Below are 17,868 nucleotides of genomic sequence, written 5' to 3'. Positions count from 1 at the left end.
CTAGACCCCCATCATCCTCCATCACCTCTCAGTGACCCGACAGCCAAATCTCACGGGCTCTTAAAGGGCCAGCAGCGCATTTCAGCATACATGATGGCGACCTCAAAACCGCCAAAAAAGGACAAAACTAAGGCTGGCAGTAACAACCAAGATGCCACCCTGCCCAGAACCTCTCAATCTGTTGCCCGATCTGAGGTCCCACGTAATCCTGGGGGACGGCACTCTGACTCAGACTCTGAAGCTTCCCTACTGGGGCCTGCATCCCCCCAGGGCGTTCGGGATATGCTTTCACAATTGCCTACAAAGAGTGACCTCCTAACCCTTATCACTGAAGTGAAAGATGCGTTCAGGGTTGAAATCGCTGCAGTCCGGAAGGACATCCAACATATTGCACTAAGGGTTGAAACCTTGGAGGATGATCATGACTCTACTCGGGCATACATTTCTAGCCTGCACTCCACTGCTTCCTCACAAGCTTCTGCCTTGGATGATATGCAGCGCCACATTGAGGATCTCGACAACAGAGGCAGGCGCAATAACATCAGGGTCAGGGGTCTCCCAGAGGCGACACAGGACAATGACCTAGAATCTACCCTGGAAGGCCTCTTCAATATGCTTCTGGGCGAGCCATCTACCCACAAAATTAAATTTGATAGAGCTCACCGGGCCCTTCGACCCAGGAACTCTTCCGGCCCACCCAGAGATGTCATCTGCTGCTTGCATGACTATACCTTGAAGGAAAGCATCATGGCCAAGGCCCGTTCCCTTCGAGAACTGGACTTCTACGGTGCCCAAATACAGCTTTTCCCGGATCTCTCCTGGATTACCCTCCAAAAGCGACGGCTCCTGCGGCCTCTGCTGACTACCCTCAAGGACCATGATGCTTCCTACAGATGGAATTTTCCGTTTGGCCTTACTGCAAGACGGGATGGACGCTCTGCTGTTCTCCGAAGTCTGGCTGATTTGCCTGCATTTTGTGACGCCTTGGATCTTCCAGTCCCCAAAATCTCTGACTGGACGGTGGCTCCCCCACCCCCTCCCCCACCATCCATCTGGCACTCGGCTAGCCAGAAGAGGCGACGTCCCAGATCTGAGAGTTCCCGCTCCCCCCCTGGTCCTACTGGCTGAGGGAGGGGCCCCCTCCCCCCCCCCCCCCCTCCAAGATATGTTATAGTGATCTACATTGTTGCTGATATTCTGGGTCCCTTCTTTCCGTTACTCATTTGCTATATGTAGCTGTGTGGTCTTCTTAGGCCCTCCTCTCCGGAGTGTTCCCATGTTCTTTGTTCCCCTCAGGTGGCGCCCTCTTCCCCCGTGGGGCTGCCAGTTGACAGCCATGGTGCTGTTTTGGCATTTTTTCCTGCCTCGTTGCAGGCCACTTAGGCTTGTTTTTTGGGCCATGTGCCCTTCCTTTTCCTGGTTCCTTTTTTCTGTTTTTTGTTGTGTTTGTGTGTCCATGTGTTCTCCCTCTTGTTTCCCCCCCCCCCTTTTTTCTCCTTTACCCTCTAGGAGTCCACGTTGGCCGATGCTGCTCTGGAGACTGATCCCTTCCACCCATTGGGACGGAGTGAGTACCCTCATCCTCGTTAGTGCCCTCTTATCCCTTCCCAATGGCTAAGTGCATATCTCTCAATGTCAAGGGCCTAAATTCTAACACCAAAAGACGCCTTCTCCTGAGGGAACTTCGCAACCTGCATGCAGATGTTGCCTTCCTTCAGGAGACGCACTTCGATCAGGAGGCATCTTTTAGGTTCGCCCGCCATTCTTATCCCACTGTTGCTTCGGCCTCTAGAGGCAATAAGACGGCGGGAGTAGCTATCCTATTCTCTCACAGGTGCCCCATACAGATTTCCTCCTCATATTCTGACCCAGGGGGGAGATATGTTATTGTAGACGGCACCCTACAAGGCCGCCAATTTATTTTCTGCAACGTTTATGCCCCTAACCGCTCCCAGATACCCTTCCTCCGTAGGGTCCTCAATAGATTGGCGAAATACCCTCCGGCTCCACGGATCCTTGGAGGGGATTTCAATATGCCGTTCTCTGAGATAATGGATAGGCACTCAGTGGACGGCCGGCCTTCCTCTACGGAACAGGCTAGACTATCAGCAGAATTCCGCAAGCTCATACGTGCTCATAAGCTTTATGACCTCTGGCGGCTTGACCACCCTACGGAGCGGGGGTATACCTTCTTCTCCCATCCCCACAAACTCCACTCTCGCATAGACTACCTCTTTGGCAACATTCCTACCGTTCGACTGCTTCAGAGTGCGACCATTGACCCCATTTCCTGGTCTGATCATGGCCCCGTGATAGTTCACCTCAAGGCCATTCTCTCCCCTACGCGACACTGTCACTGGCGTATGAATGACACCCTTTTGAAAAATCAGATTACCAGAGACTCTATCAAGACTGGTATCTCTAATTACTTCTCGGAAAACGAGGGGTCTGTTGCCTCTGAAGGGGTTCTATGGGAGGCCCACAAAGCAGTTGTCCGGGGTCATTGCATAGCATTAGGATCCCGCCAGAAAAAAGACTCCATGATAGCCATTCAGAATGCTAAATCTGCCATAGCTTCCCTAGAACAGCGTCTGGCCCGTCGCCCCTCCCTGGGTGTCCTGCGGAGGCTTGTGGCGGCTCGTGAAAAACTCAAAGACCTTTCGCTGCAAAAGGTGGAGAAGCTTCTTCTCTACTCTAAGCAACGCTTCTATGAAAAGGGCAATAAGGCTCATACCCTCCTGGCAAGGATGCTCAACGACCGGGCTGCCGCACAGTCTCCGCAGGCTCTCAGGGATGCAACGGGGACCCTACACTATCACCCTAAGGACATCTCCTCTATTCTCCACCAATTCTATTCTAAACTTTACTCCCTCCCCTCAACCTTACCATCGGACCCGGAGGCCCGAACCCGATGCCTTTCTGATTTCCTTAGCGAGTGTAATCTGCCTTCTTTGACCGCTAGTGCGCTCGAGGAATTGAATGCACCGATTACCGTGGAGGAACTTGCAGAGGTTCTTAAGGCCCTTCCATCGGGGCGGGCGCCTGGGCCGGATGGCTTTTCCTACCTCTACTACAAAACCTTTTCTTCTGAACTGTCCCCTAAACTACTTTCTCTCTATAACTCCTTTCTCCAGGGATCTCCTATCCCTACTTCCATGTCTCACTTTTTCATCACTCTTATCCCCAAACCTGGCAAGGACCCCCTGGATTGCTCCAATTATCGGCCGATTGCCCTCCTAAACTCAGACTTTAAAATATTCACTAAATTGCTGGCTACTCGATTGGGGTATTGGCTCCCTTCCCTAGTTAATGCAGACCAGGTGGGGTTTGTGCCGGGGAGACAGGGTGGGGACAACACGAGGAGGGCTATCGACCTCATTGATGTTGTTAATCAACAAGAAGAGAGTGCCCTTGTGTTGAGCTTGGATGCTGAAAAGGCCTTTGACCGTCTTGGGTGGCCTTTTATGTTTGAGGCATTGCAATGCTATGGCTTCTCTGGGCCTTTCCTAACGGCGGTCAGGGCCTTGTACTCCAATCCCACAGCGGCACTTAAATTTCCTCATATGTTGTCTGAGACCTTTTCCCTTTCGAATGGCACCCGCCAGGGTTGCCCTCTGTCACCCCTACTTTTTGTTCTTTGCATTGAACCCCTGGCGGCGGCGATTCGAAACTGCCCGGACATCAGAGGTGTGTCGGTCAGAGGTAAGGAGTTTAAAATCATGTTATTCGCAGACGATGTCCTCCTCACCCTGTCAGACCCGCTCATTTCCCTTCCGAACCTACATTCCCTCTTGGGTACGTATGGTCGTCTATCGGGGTACAAAGTCAATACCTCTAAATCGGAAGCTATGCCCCTAAATCTGACGGCCCCCTTGATTGCCCAGCTTAGCTCAAATTTCAAATTTAAATGGACCTCTACCTCCATTAAATATTTAGGTATCCGCCTTACTCCCTCCTATCCGTCCCTATACTCAGCTAACTACCCAGCCCTCTTCCGAGATATACGGAACCTCCTGACTAAATGGTCCCCCCACTATATTTCGCTCCTAGGCCGTGTGGCGGCTGTAAAAATGACCATTTTACCTAAACTTCTATACTACTTTGAGACGCTCCCGGTCCGTATCCCCCTTTCAGAGCTGCGTAGTGTCCAAAGAGCAGTGTTCAAGTTTATCTGGGTGTCCAAGGGGCACCGAATCCCCAACTCGGTTATGATGAGTAGCAGATCTCGAGGAGGGCTGGGGGTCCCTAACTTTCTCCACTATTATTGGGCGGCACACCTACGCCAAATCACGGCATGGTCCAAATATTTGGCATACAAGAAATGGGCGGAAATTGAGAAAATATGGCTAGCTCCCTTTCATCCTAACTCTTTCCTGTGGCACTCTTCACCGCCTAGTTTCTCACATCTCTCGCTCCTGGGACCTATCCGTTTTACCCTCCACATATGGTCCTCATGTTCTGCCAGGTTTGGGCTCACCTCCTCTGCCTCCCCCCTGAACTCTTTCTTGCTCTTTCCAAATTTCCCTCCTGGTCTTCAGTCCCATACTGTCAAACTCTGGGGATCGAAGACACTCTTTCAGTTTGCCGACATCGTTGATCCCATATCTCGTGCACTCCTTCCATATGATAAATTGACTGACAAATATGCTCTCCCTCCCTCGGCGCACTTTATGTACCTCCAGCTCCGACATTTTATGATGGCGCGTCTGGGAGCCCTCACAGTTTCTAAACCTTCGGCTTTCGAGCAACTAGTCAGAATGGGGACCTCAACCTCGGGCCTTATCTCTGACATTTATCGCATCCTTGGCTCCCCAGCGGAGGGAACCCAGGTGCAGCACGCCTATATGACTAAATGGGAAACGCTATTAGGGAGGACTCTGCCTCCAGAGTGCTGGGCCACTATATGGGACAGAGCTGCCACCTCCTCCATATGCACTACCTACAAGGAATCCCATTATAAAGTCCTGATGTTCTGGTACCGCACGCCGGAGGTACTGCATAAGTTCAATGCCTCTATATCCCCACTATGTTGGAGATATGCTAGAGTATTAGGCTCCCAGTTCCATATCTTCTGGGAATGTGAGCTTATCCGACCCTTCTGGAGGGAGGTGTGCGAGATATCATCAGCTATCCTCAGTGTTAACATACATAGGGATCCAGGCCTTTGCCTCCTCAACCTTTTCCCTAAAACTATCAAGAAAAAACAAGCTAAATTGCTTTTGGTCCTCTTGACCGCGGCCAAGTCCCTAATCGCCAAATGCTGGAAGCAATTGTCCTCACCTTCCATTTCGCATTTTAAGGCTCGAGTCAGGGAGCTACGCTCCCTCGAGCGCCTTACGGCATCCCTGAACAACCGGCTGGAGGCCTTTGAATCTATTTGGGCTCCTTGGGACTTGTATTCCGCCCCAGCGGCACCTGCCTCTGGTTCATCCTAGATTCCCGTCCTTGTCCGTCTGTTCCCGTCTTCGTTTTCCCCTGTCCTTGTCTTCCCCCCCTCCCCCTTCCCCCCCCCCCCCCATTATTCCCTGCTCCCTTCTCGTCCTACGTCTGTGTATTGTTCTGTGTTGTTTTTGTTACTGGCTCAGTACGGTCTACGGACCCTACCCACGCAGACATTGTTTTTTTCTGAACCCTGACCGGGACCTGGTAGCTGCTGTTCTATTACGGTTTATCATTTTGGACTTCCTACCTGCTCCTGCTTAGGGGCTAAGTTATCCCATTAACATTTATGTTATGCATTATGACAATGTTCTGCTGCCTTTACATATGCTTCACCCAGTTTGTACAATTTTATGTCTTTCTTTTTTGGAAAAATAATAAAAATTACAATTGTTAAAAAAAAAAAATAACAGCCATAATATATCAAATAAACTTTCTTACCATATCCCACCACAAAAAAACAGGGATCCTGGCAAGGGATACCCTAGGAAAGGGGTGGCAGTTAGTTATGGGGGGGCCTAGGTGCCTACTCTCAACCCTGTTGTACCTTAGATAGCCACTCTAATTCTAGGCAGGGTGGTCACCCTAAAAGCAGTGGCCCCGCTCCTGAGCCGAGGTCTGATATGCCCTAATGCACCCTAACCAGAGGTAAGCACTAACTAGCCAGGTCCACTAGGGCCTTCCCTAACTACCTAACCAACTCACCAGATAGGCCAGATTCTTGTTCAGTTTCATCTAAAAATACTCCTGACTAGACATCAATCTCCAGGCTACAGCAAACAGATTGTTGTATACAGATAATGAAAGACTTTAATAGCCAGGGGATCAAATACTACTTAGAAGAAAAAATATATACAGCATAAAAATGCCTCAGTCACACACAGCAACACTGAAGGACCGATTATTTTCCTACAGGGGTGGTGTCAAAGCAAAGAAAAACTGCCTCAACGTGTTTCCCCCTGCTTGTAACTACAGGGTGGCTCATCAGGTGGCTGTATATTAAGGAACCGGCTCACTAGTGGAAAAGCTACATCAGTATGGATAGTGGTATGGGTTACATGCACATAAGCAACAGGTCCACAGGAGTACAAGATTGTGACCAAGCGCAAAATAGCAGTAAGAAGGGAAGTCCACCAGCATCTGTATTGAAGAATAGAGTGCGTATATTCACATAACAGGGTACACAGTGGCAACGTTTCGACCTTTGTAGGTCTTTGTCAAGCACGCTTATCCGATAGCTGCATACAGAAGGCATACTGTTCACCCCCTTAATGTCCTGGGTGCGCCTGTGTTTTTGGTGGTGGGATAGAGTATATGCTATATTACGGCTGTTATTTTTAACAGAATTAATAAAAGGTACATTTAGCTTGTTTTTTTGCACTATACAGTGAACGAAAATGTAACAGAACTGTATCTTGCTATAACTGCATGGACATCTGACCCGAACTAAAAATATTCTTCAATGTGTGTTTAGGCTTGAAAGTGGACCTGTCATCAGCTTTTTGCTGAGCAAAGTTAAGGCAATGTACAATTAGTCTCCTGGAGTGATGGACTGAAGTATGAGTTATAAGAAGCCCTGTTGTAATACTGTGGTGAAGGTAAGAGAGGCGGTGTACCAGTAGGTGACATTTGAGCAGCTTGGCTCTGCCTCCTTGACACTTAGCTGAGAAATTAAAAGACAATATTATAAGTTTCACAACCACCATAAAAAAGTTTGCTTTTATACCTTGACAGCTATCCAATGGTGTCTGGAGCTTTTGCCAGGAAATAGAACCCACAGATTCCCTTTAGTGTTGACAATTACAGAACTCCTTTATCAAATATACATATGTTAGTGTCATTAGACTTAAACACATACCTGCACCCACATAGTTAACGGCTTTCGCAGCTCTCACAGCAGCTTCTCCAAGTTTTCTCCTCACCTCAGGACTAATTCCAGGCTAGAAAAATGTAAATTTATACTAATGATTTGTAGTCAATGGCAGGGATTGTGCAGATACTACATGCCCATGCACAATAACTCCTCATCTGCCAGTGTTTGGCGATGCATAAAGCAGGAAGTATTCTGAGATCCAGTTTACACTGCTGTTATGGTTCTGTTATATCAGGTTTTCATGTCCCCTGATAGAACAATGAGGCACATTTTAACCTAAGTAGACTGTAGTAAAATGCATAAAATTTATTAAGAGACGCACCCACTAATGACCTTTGGTGCATCTTGTGCTGTCTTTATTCCAGAACCTAAGTTTGCCATATATGTCATGGATTCTGTAACTGTAGAATCCATGATGCCACTGGAAAGCTTATTGAACAAAAATCTCTGTAGATCATTAGTTCTTCAACTTGTTATAGTGCCACAAGTACCTTACATAAATAGGTTTCATTTCAACAAGGCATGACATTTGTTCATGGTACTCGTCATCTATGACTCAATTATACAGTGCTCCAGTAATAGATGAGTAGCAGGCTTACCCCAGGCGCCTCCTCGATGATTTTTTGGTGTCTTCTTTGTACACTGCAGTCCCGCTCAAATAAATAGACTGCATTTCCATGTTGGTCACCAAACACTTGGACTTCTACATGTCTGATACAAAAAAATAAAACTAATTCTAATAAAAATATTTTTTTGGGTATAGTAAGCGAAATCATATACATGATAACAAAAGTCTGGAAAAAAACTATAGTCCTTCTTCATGTTCATCTGTGTGCTGCTTGTCTGCTACACTTTTCACCCTTAGTGTTGGTGCATATGCTTCTAAATAATCATGTAAAAGAAGCAATATCTGCATCAATACATCGGGTGTAATAGTTACTGCATTTATTGTATGGCTGAACATGTCAGTAAGACACCTGTTCACATGTTACCATCCTTTGCAAGATGGGGACAAGCTTGGGTAATTATCAATGTGTTTCCAAATCCACACTCCGTTGGAATGAGAAATCATGACCATATACATTCATCATGGAAAACTGCAAGAGTGACAAAGGGAGGAATTCTTTTATTGAAACTATGCCTTTACCTTGGATTGTCCACAAATTTCTCAATCAACATGACATCATCATTAAATGACTTCCTTGCCTCTCTTCGAGCTGACTCTAGCTGATCCATGAACTCTGCCTCGGACATCGCGATCCTCATACCCTAGAATTTAATAACACAGTTAACACTTTAGTCATTAGGTTGTTAAGTAAAGAAATGTGCAACAGAATTCCTGTATCTCTGAATATAACATTACCAATAATAGCGGAAAGAATTTCGTTGTGCTAGTAACTGGTGTATTACTATTATTATTGTTCTTTTTCTCTTAAGAGCAGGGGATATCCTTTACTTCCAATCCTTTCATCCATGACATATTTGTCAGGATTTTCTATATACCTCCACTAACGAGGCCTGTTCTCCTTTTATTGATACCTTGTACCACAGTGCTTTACATATTTACTGATGTTGAGTACCGCTTCTAGTGCACAAGTTTGCACCACTGCGGCCGCGTCAGCAGCTGCTCAGCCGCGATTGGCTGAGCATAACTGTGCTCAGCCAATCGCGGCTGAGCACAGTTATGACGCGGCAGAGGGGGGACGGCGGCAGTGATTCGGCCGGCCGAAGATGACGTTTGGCATAAGATAGAGGACATGCGCGACACGGATCAGGTAATGTATAATGCACCAACACTTCCAGGTACACGGGCGGGGGTGGTGGGACACGGGAAGGGGGCGATTCACAGACATAACATACATTACAAAGTTGTATAACTTTGCAATTTGTGTTATTTTGTGAATAACTTTTTAGCGCCGCACTACCCCTTTAACCCCTTGCCGCCTATGGACGTACCGGCACGTCCAAATCTGCATACAGTTCCTGCAGATGGACGTGCCGGTACGTCCACGGGATGACAGGGGCGCAGGAGCTGCACTCCTGTCATCCCCGGCGGGGCCCGGCCGTCAGTGATAGCTGGGCACCCGCTGCAACTGCCGAGATCCGCGCAGAGCCCGGATCCCGGCAGTTAACCCCTTAGTGACTGCCGATACGGCGGTCACTAATGGGCCGGCGCTGCAGTGCTTTTCATCTCCCCCCACCGTGAATCCACGGTGGGGGGAGATGAAATAAGTGAATCAGACCCCAGATCAGCCCCCCCCCTCCTAGTAGCCAGTCACTAACCCCCCTCCCCCGGCGGCCATCGGATCCAAGATGGCCGCCGCCATCGCTGTGAACATGAGTATATCTGTTCACAGCGATGGAAATGTAAAAATGAATTAAAACCCCATGCTCTCCGCCACCGGAGGTAGCGGAGAGCATGGGGCAGTGATCGGGGACCCCCCTGTGGGGTCCCGGAAAAGGCGATCGGCGGTATATACTACTATATACAGCCGATCGCCTGTTCACAGTGCAGGGATGCACTTTTTATCCCCTGTCACCATCAATGATTGGTGACAGGGGATAAAAAGTGTCAGGGTCCGTCCCCCAAGTCGCCCCCCACCCCCCCAGTCACCCCCCTGTCCCCCAGTCACCCCCCTACCCCTTATACGTTACCTGATCCTGGAGCTCCTTCCTCCTCGACGTCCTGGCTGGTTATGAAGTGCGCATGCGCTTCACAACCAGCCAGCTCTGAAAATTTAAAGTGACAGAGACCAATTTGGTCTCTGTCACTGAATTATGATTACTGTGATAGAAATCACAGTAATCATAGTAATACAGTGAAAATGAATGTGTAAAGTACAAAAAGTGACAAACATACAAAAAAAACACACACTTTTTATTATAGTAATAATTGCAGTTTACTCCTAAATTACCCCTAACCCCCCCAGATTACCCGTATCTACCGCAGGTTGCCCATAACCCCCCCAGGTTGTCCGTAATCACGTCAGATTGCACGTAACCCCCCAGATTACACGTAACCACCGCACGTTGCCCGTGACCCCCTCCAGATTGTCCGTAATCACCCCAAATTACATGTACCCACCCCAGATTACCTATAAGCACTTCAATTTATCCGTAACAAATCTAGATTGTCAGTAACCCCCCCCCAGGTTGCCCTAACCACCGCAGGTTGTCGTAATCATGCCAGATTACATGTAACCCCCCCAGATTGCACGCAACCACCGCAGGTCGCCTCTGACCACCGCACCTTGCCTCTGACCACCGCACCTTGCCTCTGACCAACCCAAATTGCCAATGACCCCCTCCAGATTGCCCGTAACCACGCCAGATTACAGATACCCACCTCAGATTACCTATGAGCATTTCAGTTTATCCGTAACCACCCCAGATTGCCCGTAACCACCCCAGATTGTCCGTAACCACCCCACGTTGCCCGTAACCACCTTATGTTTACCGTAACCACAGCAGGTTGCCCGTAACCACCCTAGATTGCCTGTAACCACAGCAGGTTGTCTGTAACCACAGCCGGTTGTCCGTATCCTTGTCAGGTTGCCTGTAACCACCCCAGGTTGTCCGTATCCACCCCAGGTTGTCTGTATCCACGTCAGGTTGCCTGTAACCACCCCAGGTTGCCTGTAACCACAGCAGGTTGTCCGTATCCACGCCACGTTGCCTGTAACCACCCCAGGTTGCCTGTAACCACCCCAGGTTGCCTGTATCCACGTCAGGTTGCCTGTAACCACCCCAGGTTGCCTGTAACCACAGCAGGTTGTCCGTATCCACCCCACGTTGCCCGTAACCACCCCAGGTTGCCTGTGACCACCCCATGTTGACCATATCCACCCCAGATTGTCTGTAACCACAGCAGGTTGTCTGTAACCACAGCAGGTTGTCCGTATGCACGCCACGTTGCCCGTAACCACCCCAGGTTGCCTGTGACCACCCCATGTTCACCGTAACCACCCCAGGTTGTCCGTATCCACCCCAGATTACCCGTAACCACCCCATGTTCACCGTATCCACCCCAGGTTGTCCGTATCCACCCCAGATTACCCGTTACCACCCCAGGTTGCCCGTAACCACCTCCAGATTACCCGGAACCACCCCAGGTTGCCCGTAACCACCTCCAGATTACCCGGAACCACCCCAGACTGTCCGTAACCACCCCACCTTACCTGTAATCTCATTTTCTTTATTGTATTTTAGTAACTGCGCTATTCTAATAACTATTACTAGCTGCGGTTTTGCTCCAGCAAATTGGCGCTCCTTCCCTTCTGAGCCCCGCTGTGTGCCCATACAGTGGTTTATGCCCACATATGGGGTACCGTTGTACTCAGGAGAACCTGCGTTACAGATTTCGGGGTACATTTTTTCTCCTGTTCCTTGTGAAATTTAAAAATTTCAAACTAAATGAACATATTATTGGAAAAATTCAAGTTTTTCATTTTTACTGGCCAATTTTGAATACTTTCCTCCAATACCTGTGGGGTAAAAATGCTCATCCTACCCCAAGATGAATTCTTTGAGGGGTGCACTTTCCAAAATGGGGTGTCTTATGGGGGGGGGGTGTTCACTCCGCTGGCACTACAGGGGCTCTGCAAACGCACCTGGCTCTCAGAAACCTCTTCAAAATCTGCATTGAAAAAGCTAATTGGCGCTCCTTCTCTTCTGAGCCCTGCTGTGTGCCCATACAGTGGTTTATACCCACATATGATGTACCGTTCTACTCAGGAGAACCTGCGTTATAAATTTTGGGGTAATTTTTTTCTCGTTTCTCGTGAAATTGAGAAATTTCAAACTAAATGAACATATTATTGGAAAAATTCGTGTTTTTTATTTTTACTGTCTACTTTTGAATACTTTCCTCTAATACCTATGGGGTCAAAATGGTCATTACACCCCAAGATAAATTCTCTGAGGGGTGCACTTTCCAAAATGGGGTGACTTATGGGGAGATTTTACTCCGCTGGCACTGCAGGGGCTCTGCAAACGCACCTGGCGCTCAGAAACTTCTACAGCAAAATCTGCATTGAAAAAGCTAATTGGCGCTCCCTTCCTTCTGAGCCCCGCTGTGTGCCCATGCAGTAGTTTATGCCCACATATGGGGTACAGTTGTACTCATGAGAACCTGCGTTACAAATTTTGGGGTGCTTTTTCTATCATGTTCCTTTTTAAAATGAGAAACTTTAATCTAAATGTATATATTATTGGAAAATTTTAATTTTCCATTTTTTTATGGCCTAATGGTGAATACTTTGCTCCAGCCCCTGTAGGGTTAAAATGCTCATTATACCCCTAGATTAATTCTTTAAGGTGTGTAGTTTCCAAAATGGGGTCACTTATGGGGGTTTCCAGTATACAAGCCTCCTAAATCAACTTAAAAAAAAGAACTGGTCCCTAAAAAAAATCAGTTTTGGAAACTTTCACGAAAATGTGGTAATTTGCTGATAAATTTCTAAGCCCCGTAACACCCTAAAAAAGTAAAATATGTTCATGAAATGAAGCCAGAATAAAGAGGACATATTGGTAATGTGACTTAGTAACTAATTTATGTGCTACGACTTTCTTTTTTTAGAAGCAGAGAATTTCAAAGTTCATAAAATGCTAATTTTTAAAATTTTTCATGATATTTTGATGTTTTTCACAAAAAACACACAAAGTAGTGACCAAATTTTGCCACTAATATAAAGTGCCATATGTGACGAAAAAACAATCTCAGAATCGCTAGCATACGTTAAAGCATCACTGAGCTATGAGCGCATAAAGTGAGACAGGTCAGATTTTGAAAAATGAGCCTGGTCATTAAGGCCCAAATAGGCTTAGTCTTAAAGGGGTTAATAGTTTGGGTGATTACGCACACGGCAATACCAAATATGTTTTATTTCTATTTATAAAATGGGAAAAGGGGGTGATTTAAATTTTATTAGGGTAGGGGATTTTTTATTAATACATTTTTTTTTTCTTATTATACTTCAACTTTTAGTCCCCCTGGGGGACTTACTATTACTGCACTGACCTCTCATACAGATCAGTGCAGTATACTTAATACAGCACTGATCGATTAGATCAATGCTGTATTACCCTGGGCTGTTGCAGCCCAGATCTATAGATTACCGAGCTGGGGCCCGGCTGTGTAAGAGAAAGGAATCGCCCCTTCACGATTGCGTTTCGGGGGTGATCCCCCCACTAGAGAACAGGGAAGGCTATTTAGAGCCATTTATATGCAGCTGTCTGTTTTGACAGCTGTATTTCAATGGCTAACTAGCAGGTGCAGCGATCAGACCATGCCTGCTAATAGCCACGGTCCCCGGCTACTAACAGCAGCTGGGAGCGCTGCAGTTCAGAGCAGGGTCGCGCCCCCCCCCCCCCCACACCCGCAGCACGTGTACTCTGGTGCAGAAGGGTTTAAATTGATACCATCACCCCCTTGGTACTGCTTCATTTTATCGATTAACAATGTCACCCAGGCAGGGCTTTGCTGCAGTTAGGCCCCATCTCTCAGCTGGGTAGAGTGCCCAACTGCTGTGAAGCCCTGCCTAGGTGACACTGGCCACCAATGAAATTAATTAATTTTAGAGCAGAAAGAAGACACAGACAAGTTTTATACAGGTATATATCAAATGTGCAGCGTCTACGCTTGTAGATGGTGCAAAGAACTGCACACAGGGAACAATTGCTAGATTGTTTATACAGACATTTTCTTCCATTATTCAACAGCTTTACATCGATTACAACAGACAGAGAAGTGTAGCAATTTCTTATTATGCCACAAAAATGTGTATGACCCCTTACTGCTGCCACTTAATGTAAAGTGACATATAAATAAAGAAAATGATACACTTTAATGAAGTTTTATTACAAAGTAATATCACTTTTTAAAAGCAATGTATTAAAAGACAAAAATCTCCGGAGTACCACCTTTAATTCTGTTAATAGGAATAGGAAAAACTACTAAAATAGCAACTCACCTTACCACCGCCTCCACGGACAGCTTTAATCATTACAGGATAACCTATCCTTCCAGCTTGTTCTTTAAGGTGCTGGTCAGACTGGTCTTCCCCATGATAGCCTTCTATGATAGGTACACCAGCAGCTGACATGATTGACTTTGATGTGCTGAAAGAAAAAGATGATGTAAAAGATGTTTTTCATGTTCCTCTTCTATTAGAAGTATTTGCAGAGCCAGAATATTACCTCTTAATCCCCATATCTCGGATAGCAGAAGATGGAGGTCCTATAAATATTATATTCTCTTTCTTACATAGTTCAGCAAATTCTGTATTTTCTGACAGGAAACCATAACCTGGATGTACAGCCTATCATTAAACATGAGATAAAAAAAAAAACATTACTAAAGCAAAATATCTGCCTTTGTAAAACTACAACGAGGCCCTTATTCTCAGGTGGAATATGGACTTCATAACTCCTGGCATCATCATTCATAGTCAGGGCCGGCCTTAGGGTAGATGGCGCCCTGTGCAGAATACTCTTTTGGCGCCCCCCCCCCCCCCCCCTGGCTGATTGTAGCCCATCCCAAGCCTATCTCTTGGAGACACACACTGTATATACTGCTTACACAGACAGATACAGTCACATATACACATACAGACACACGGGGGAGATTCAGCAGACATGGTGTAAAGTGAAACTGGCTCAGTTGCCCCTAGCAACCAATCAGATTCCTCCTCTCATTCCTCACAGACTCTTTGGTTGCTAGGGACAACTGAGCCAGTTTCACTTTACACCATGTTTGATGAACCTCTCCCACAGTGTATATACTGCTTACACAGACACACAGTATATATATCCTGCAAACACAGACACACATACAGTCACATATACACATACACACCACACATACCCACCACTGGGAGTTGTTGTTCTCCTACCACACAGAGCCACACAGGAGCATGCTGGGAGTTGTTGTCCTACCACACAGAGCCACACAGGAGCATGCTGGGAGTTGTTGTCCTACCACACAGGGGCATGCTGGGAGTTGTTGTCCCACCACAGAGAGCCACATAGGAGTATGCTGGGAGTTGTTGTCCCACCACAGAGCCACATAGGAGTATGCTGGGAGTTGTTGTCCCACCACACAGAGCCACACAGGAGTATGCTGGGAGTTGTTGTCCCACCACACAGAGCCACATAGGAGTATGCTGGGAGTTGTTGTCCTACCACACAGGGGCATGCTGGGAGATGTCCTACCACTCAGAGCCACACAGGAGTATGCTGGGAGTTGTTGTCCTACCACACAGAGCCACATAGGAGTATGCTGGGAGTTGTTGTCCTACCACACAGAGCCACACAGGAGTATGCTGGGAGTTGTTGTCCTACCACACAGAGCCACATAGGAGTATGCTGGGAGTTGTTGTCCTACCACACAGAGCCACATAAGAGTATGCTGGGAGTTGTTGTCCTACCACACAGAGCCACACAGGAGTATGCTGGGAGTTGTTGTCCCACCACACAGAGCCACACAGGAGTATGCTGGGAGTTGTTGTCCCACCACACAGAGCCACACAGGAGTATGCTGGGAGTTGTTCTCCTACCACACAGAGCCACATAGGAGTATGCTGGGAGTTGTTGTCCTACCACACAGAGCCACACAGGAGTATACTGGGAGTTGTTGTCCTACCACACAGAGCCACATAGGAGTATGCTGGGAGTTGTCCTACCACACAGAGCCACACAGGAGTATGCTGGGAGTTGTTGTCCTACCACACAGAGCCACATAGGAGTATGCTGGGAGTTGTTGTCTCACCACAGAGAGCCACATAGGAGTATGCTGGGAGTTGTTGTCCTACCACACAGGGGCATGCTGGGAGATGTTGTCCTACCACACAGGGGCATGCTGGGAGATGTTGTCCTACCACACAGAGCACTAACACACACAGAGCACACACAAACTCCACTAACACACACAGACAGAGATAGATATACTCACAGTCACACTGCAGTAGTGGAGGATGTCTCTGCCCATGAGGAGAAGCAGGTAGAGCCGAGGATCACACTGCTGGTGTCTCCGTCGGGGGAGGGGGCGGGGTTATGGGCCTCTGTGAGCTGGGAGACGCTGTGGGGGGCGGGGGATGGGGGCCAGGCTGCAGTCACATGTCCGGGGAGAAGAGCTTCCTCGGCTGCTGTGCAGAGGCAGGGGACGGATATATGGCCTCAGGGGGATGCAGGTGGCGCCCCCTTCCTGCCGGGAGTGCACAGCGCCCTGTGCGGCTGCACTGCTCGCACACCCCTAAGGCCGGCCCTGTTCATAGTGATGATGTGAGCTGCAAAAGAATTAAATCTGCGCTATTGTACTAACACAGCTAGATCAGTACAGTAGCATGGAGATTTAAACAGCATCAGAGCTCATGGCATCATAATGAATTATGAAGTCCGTTCCGTAGCACACTGTCCATATATACAGACCATACACGGAATCAGTGGCGTAGTGACCCCAGTCGCCGCCGCAACCGGGCCGCTACCCCCCCTCCCATTCCCCCTTGTGACCGCAAGCAGTTTTGCTTGTGATCACAAGAGGGAGGCTGGGACGGGCCCCCGGCTGACGCACGGCTCCAGTCTCTGCCCGCTCCCGTCCCCGGCAGCACATACAGTGATCTCTGTGCACGCGAGGGAAGTACTTCCAGCGCAGGGTGTGTCGATAATAAGCGCCCCCGTGCCGGAAGTAACATCCCCGGCGCGCACAGAGATCACTGATGTATGTGCTGCCGGGGACAAGAGCGGACAGAGCCGCGTCAGATGACAGCCAGACCGGAGGACAGGAAGAGAGAGACACAGCGGGGGAGCGAGTTGTCAGGTGAGTTGTGTTGTGTTGTCAGGTGAGTGTGTGGGGGGGGCATCATCTATAAGGTGGATACATGGGGGGGGCATCTATAAGGGGGATACAGGGGGGAGAGACCATCTATAAGGGGGATACAGGAAGGGGAACATCTATAAGGGGGATACATGGGGGGACCATCTATAAGGGGAGACCATCTATAAGGGGGATACAGGGGGGGACCATCTATAAGGGGGATACATGGGGGACCATCTATAAGGGGATACAGGGGGGGGACCATTTATAAGGTGGATACAGGGTGGGGCATCTATAAGGGGGACTTATCTATAAAGGGGATACATGGGGAACATCTATAAGGGGGATAACATGGGGGGGGCATCTATAAGGGTGATAACATGGGGGCCATCTATAAGGGGGATAACATGGTGGGCCATCTATCTGGGTGACAACACAGGGGGGCATCTATAAGGGGGACTACACGGGGGTGTATGTAATAGGGCATGTACTATAGTGGACCACACAGAGGGGGCATATACTGACATAGAGTCAGCCTACCCACTAAATGAGGGTGTAAAGGGGCCAATACAGATGTGCAGTGTGTATAGAGATAAGGATGGTGCCGGAGTGAGGAGTCTAATATGTCTGTCTGGCAGATTCTGTGGATTCTTGGCTCGGAGAAGTTTTCATGACGGCCCAGGACAGATGAAGATGAAAAGGGAAGAACTCCGATCAGAGAAGACGTCCCCTGTGAGTCACTAAA

The 17,868-nt window shown here is 48.1% G+C and overlaps 1 protein-coding gene across 1 annotated transcript in view; it reads right to left on the bottom strand.

The window, feature by feature from the left end:
* The window catches only part of MCCC1 (methylcrotonyl-CoA carboxylase subunit 1), a 43,965-nt gene that overhangs the window by 16,870 nt on the left and 9,227 nt on the right, over positions 1 to 17,868 (bottom strand). The window contains exons 5-9 of the mRNA XM_069975120.1: positions 14,510 to 14,631; positions 14,284 to 14,431; positions 8,460 to 8,581; positions 7,912 to 8,023; positions 7,298 to 7,379 (exon numbers count right to left, since the gene is read on the bottom strand). Of these exons, the coding sequence (XP_069831221.1) occupies positions 7,298 to 7,379; positions 7,912 to 8,023; positions 8,460 to 8,581; positions 14,284 to 14,431; positions 14,510 to 14,631 (586 nt within the window). The remainder of the gene's footprint in view (positions 1 to 7,297; positions 7,380 to 7,911; positions 8,024 to 8,459; positions 8,582 to 14,283; positions 14,432 to 14,509; positions 14,632 to 17,868) is intronic.

This window comes from Dendropsophus ebraccatus, chromosome 6 (assembly GCF_027789765.1).
Source record: "Dendropsophus ebraccatus isolate aDenEbr1 chromosome 6, aDenEbr1.pat, whole genome shotgun sequence".
Classification (NCBI taxonomy): Eukaryota; Metazoa; Chordata; class Amphibia; order Anura; family Hylidae; genus Dendropsophus; species Dendropsophus ebraccatus.
This window is presented reverse-complemented; position numbering and strand designations above follow the sequence as displayed.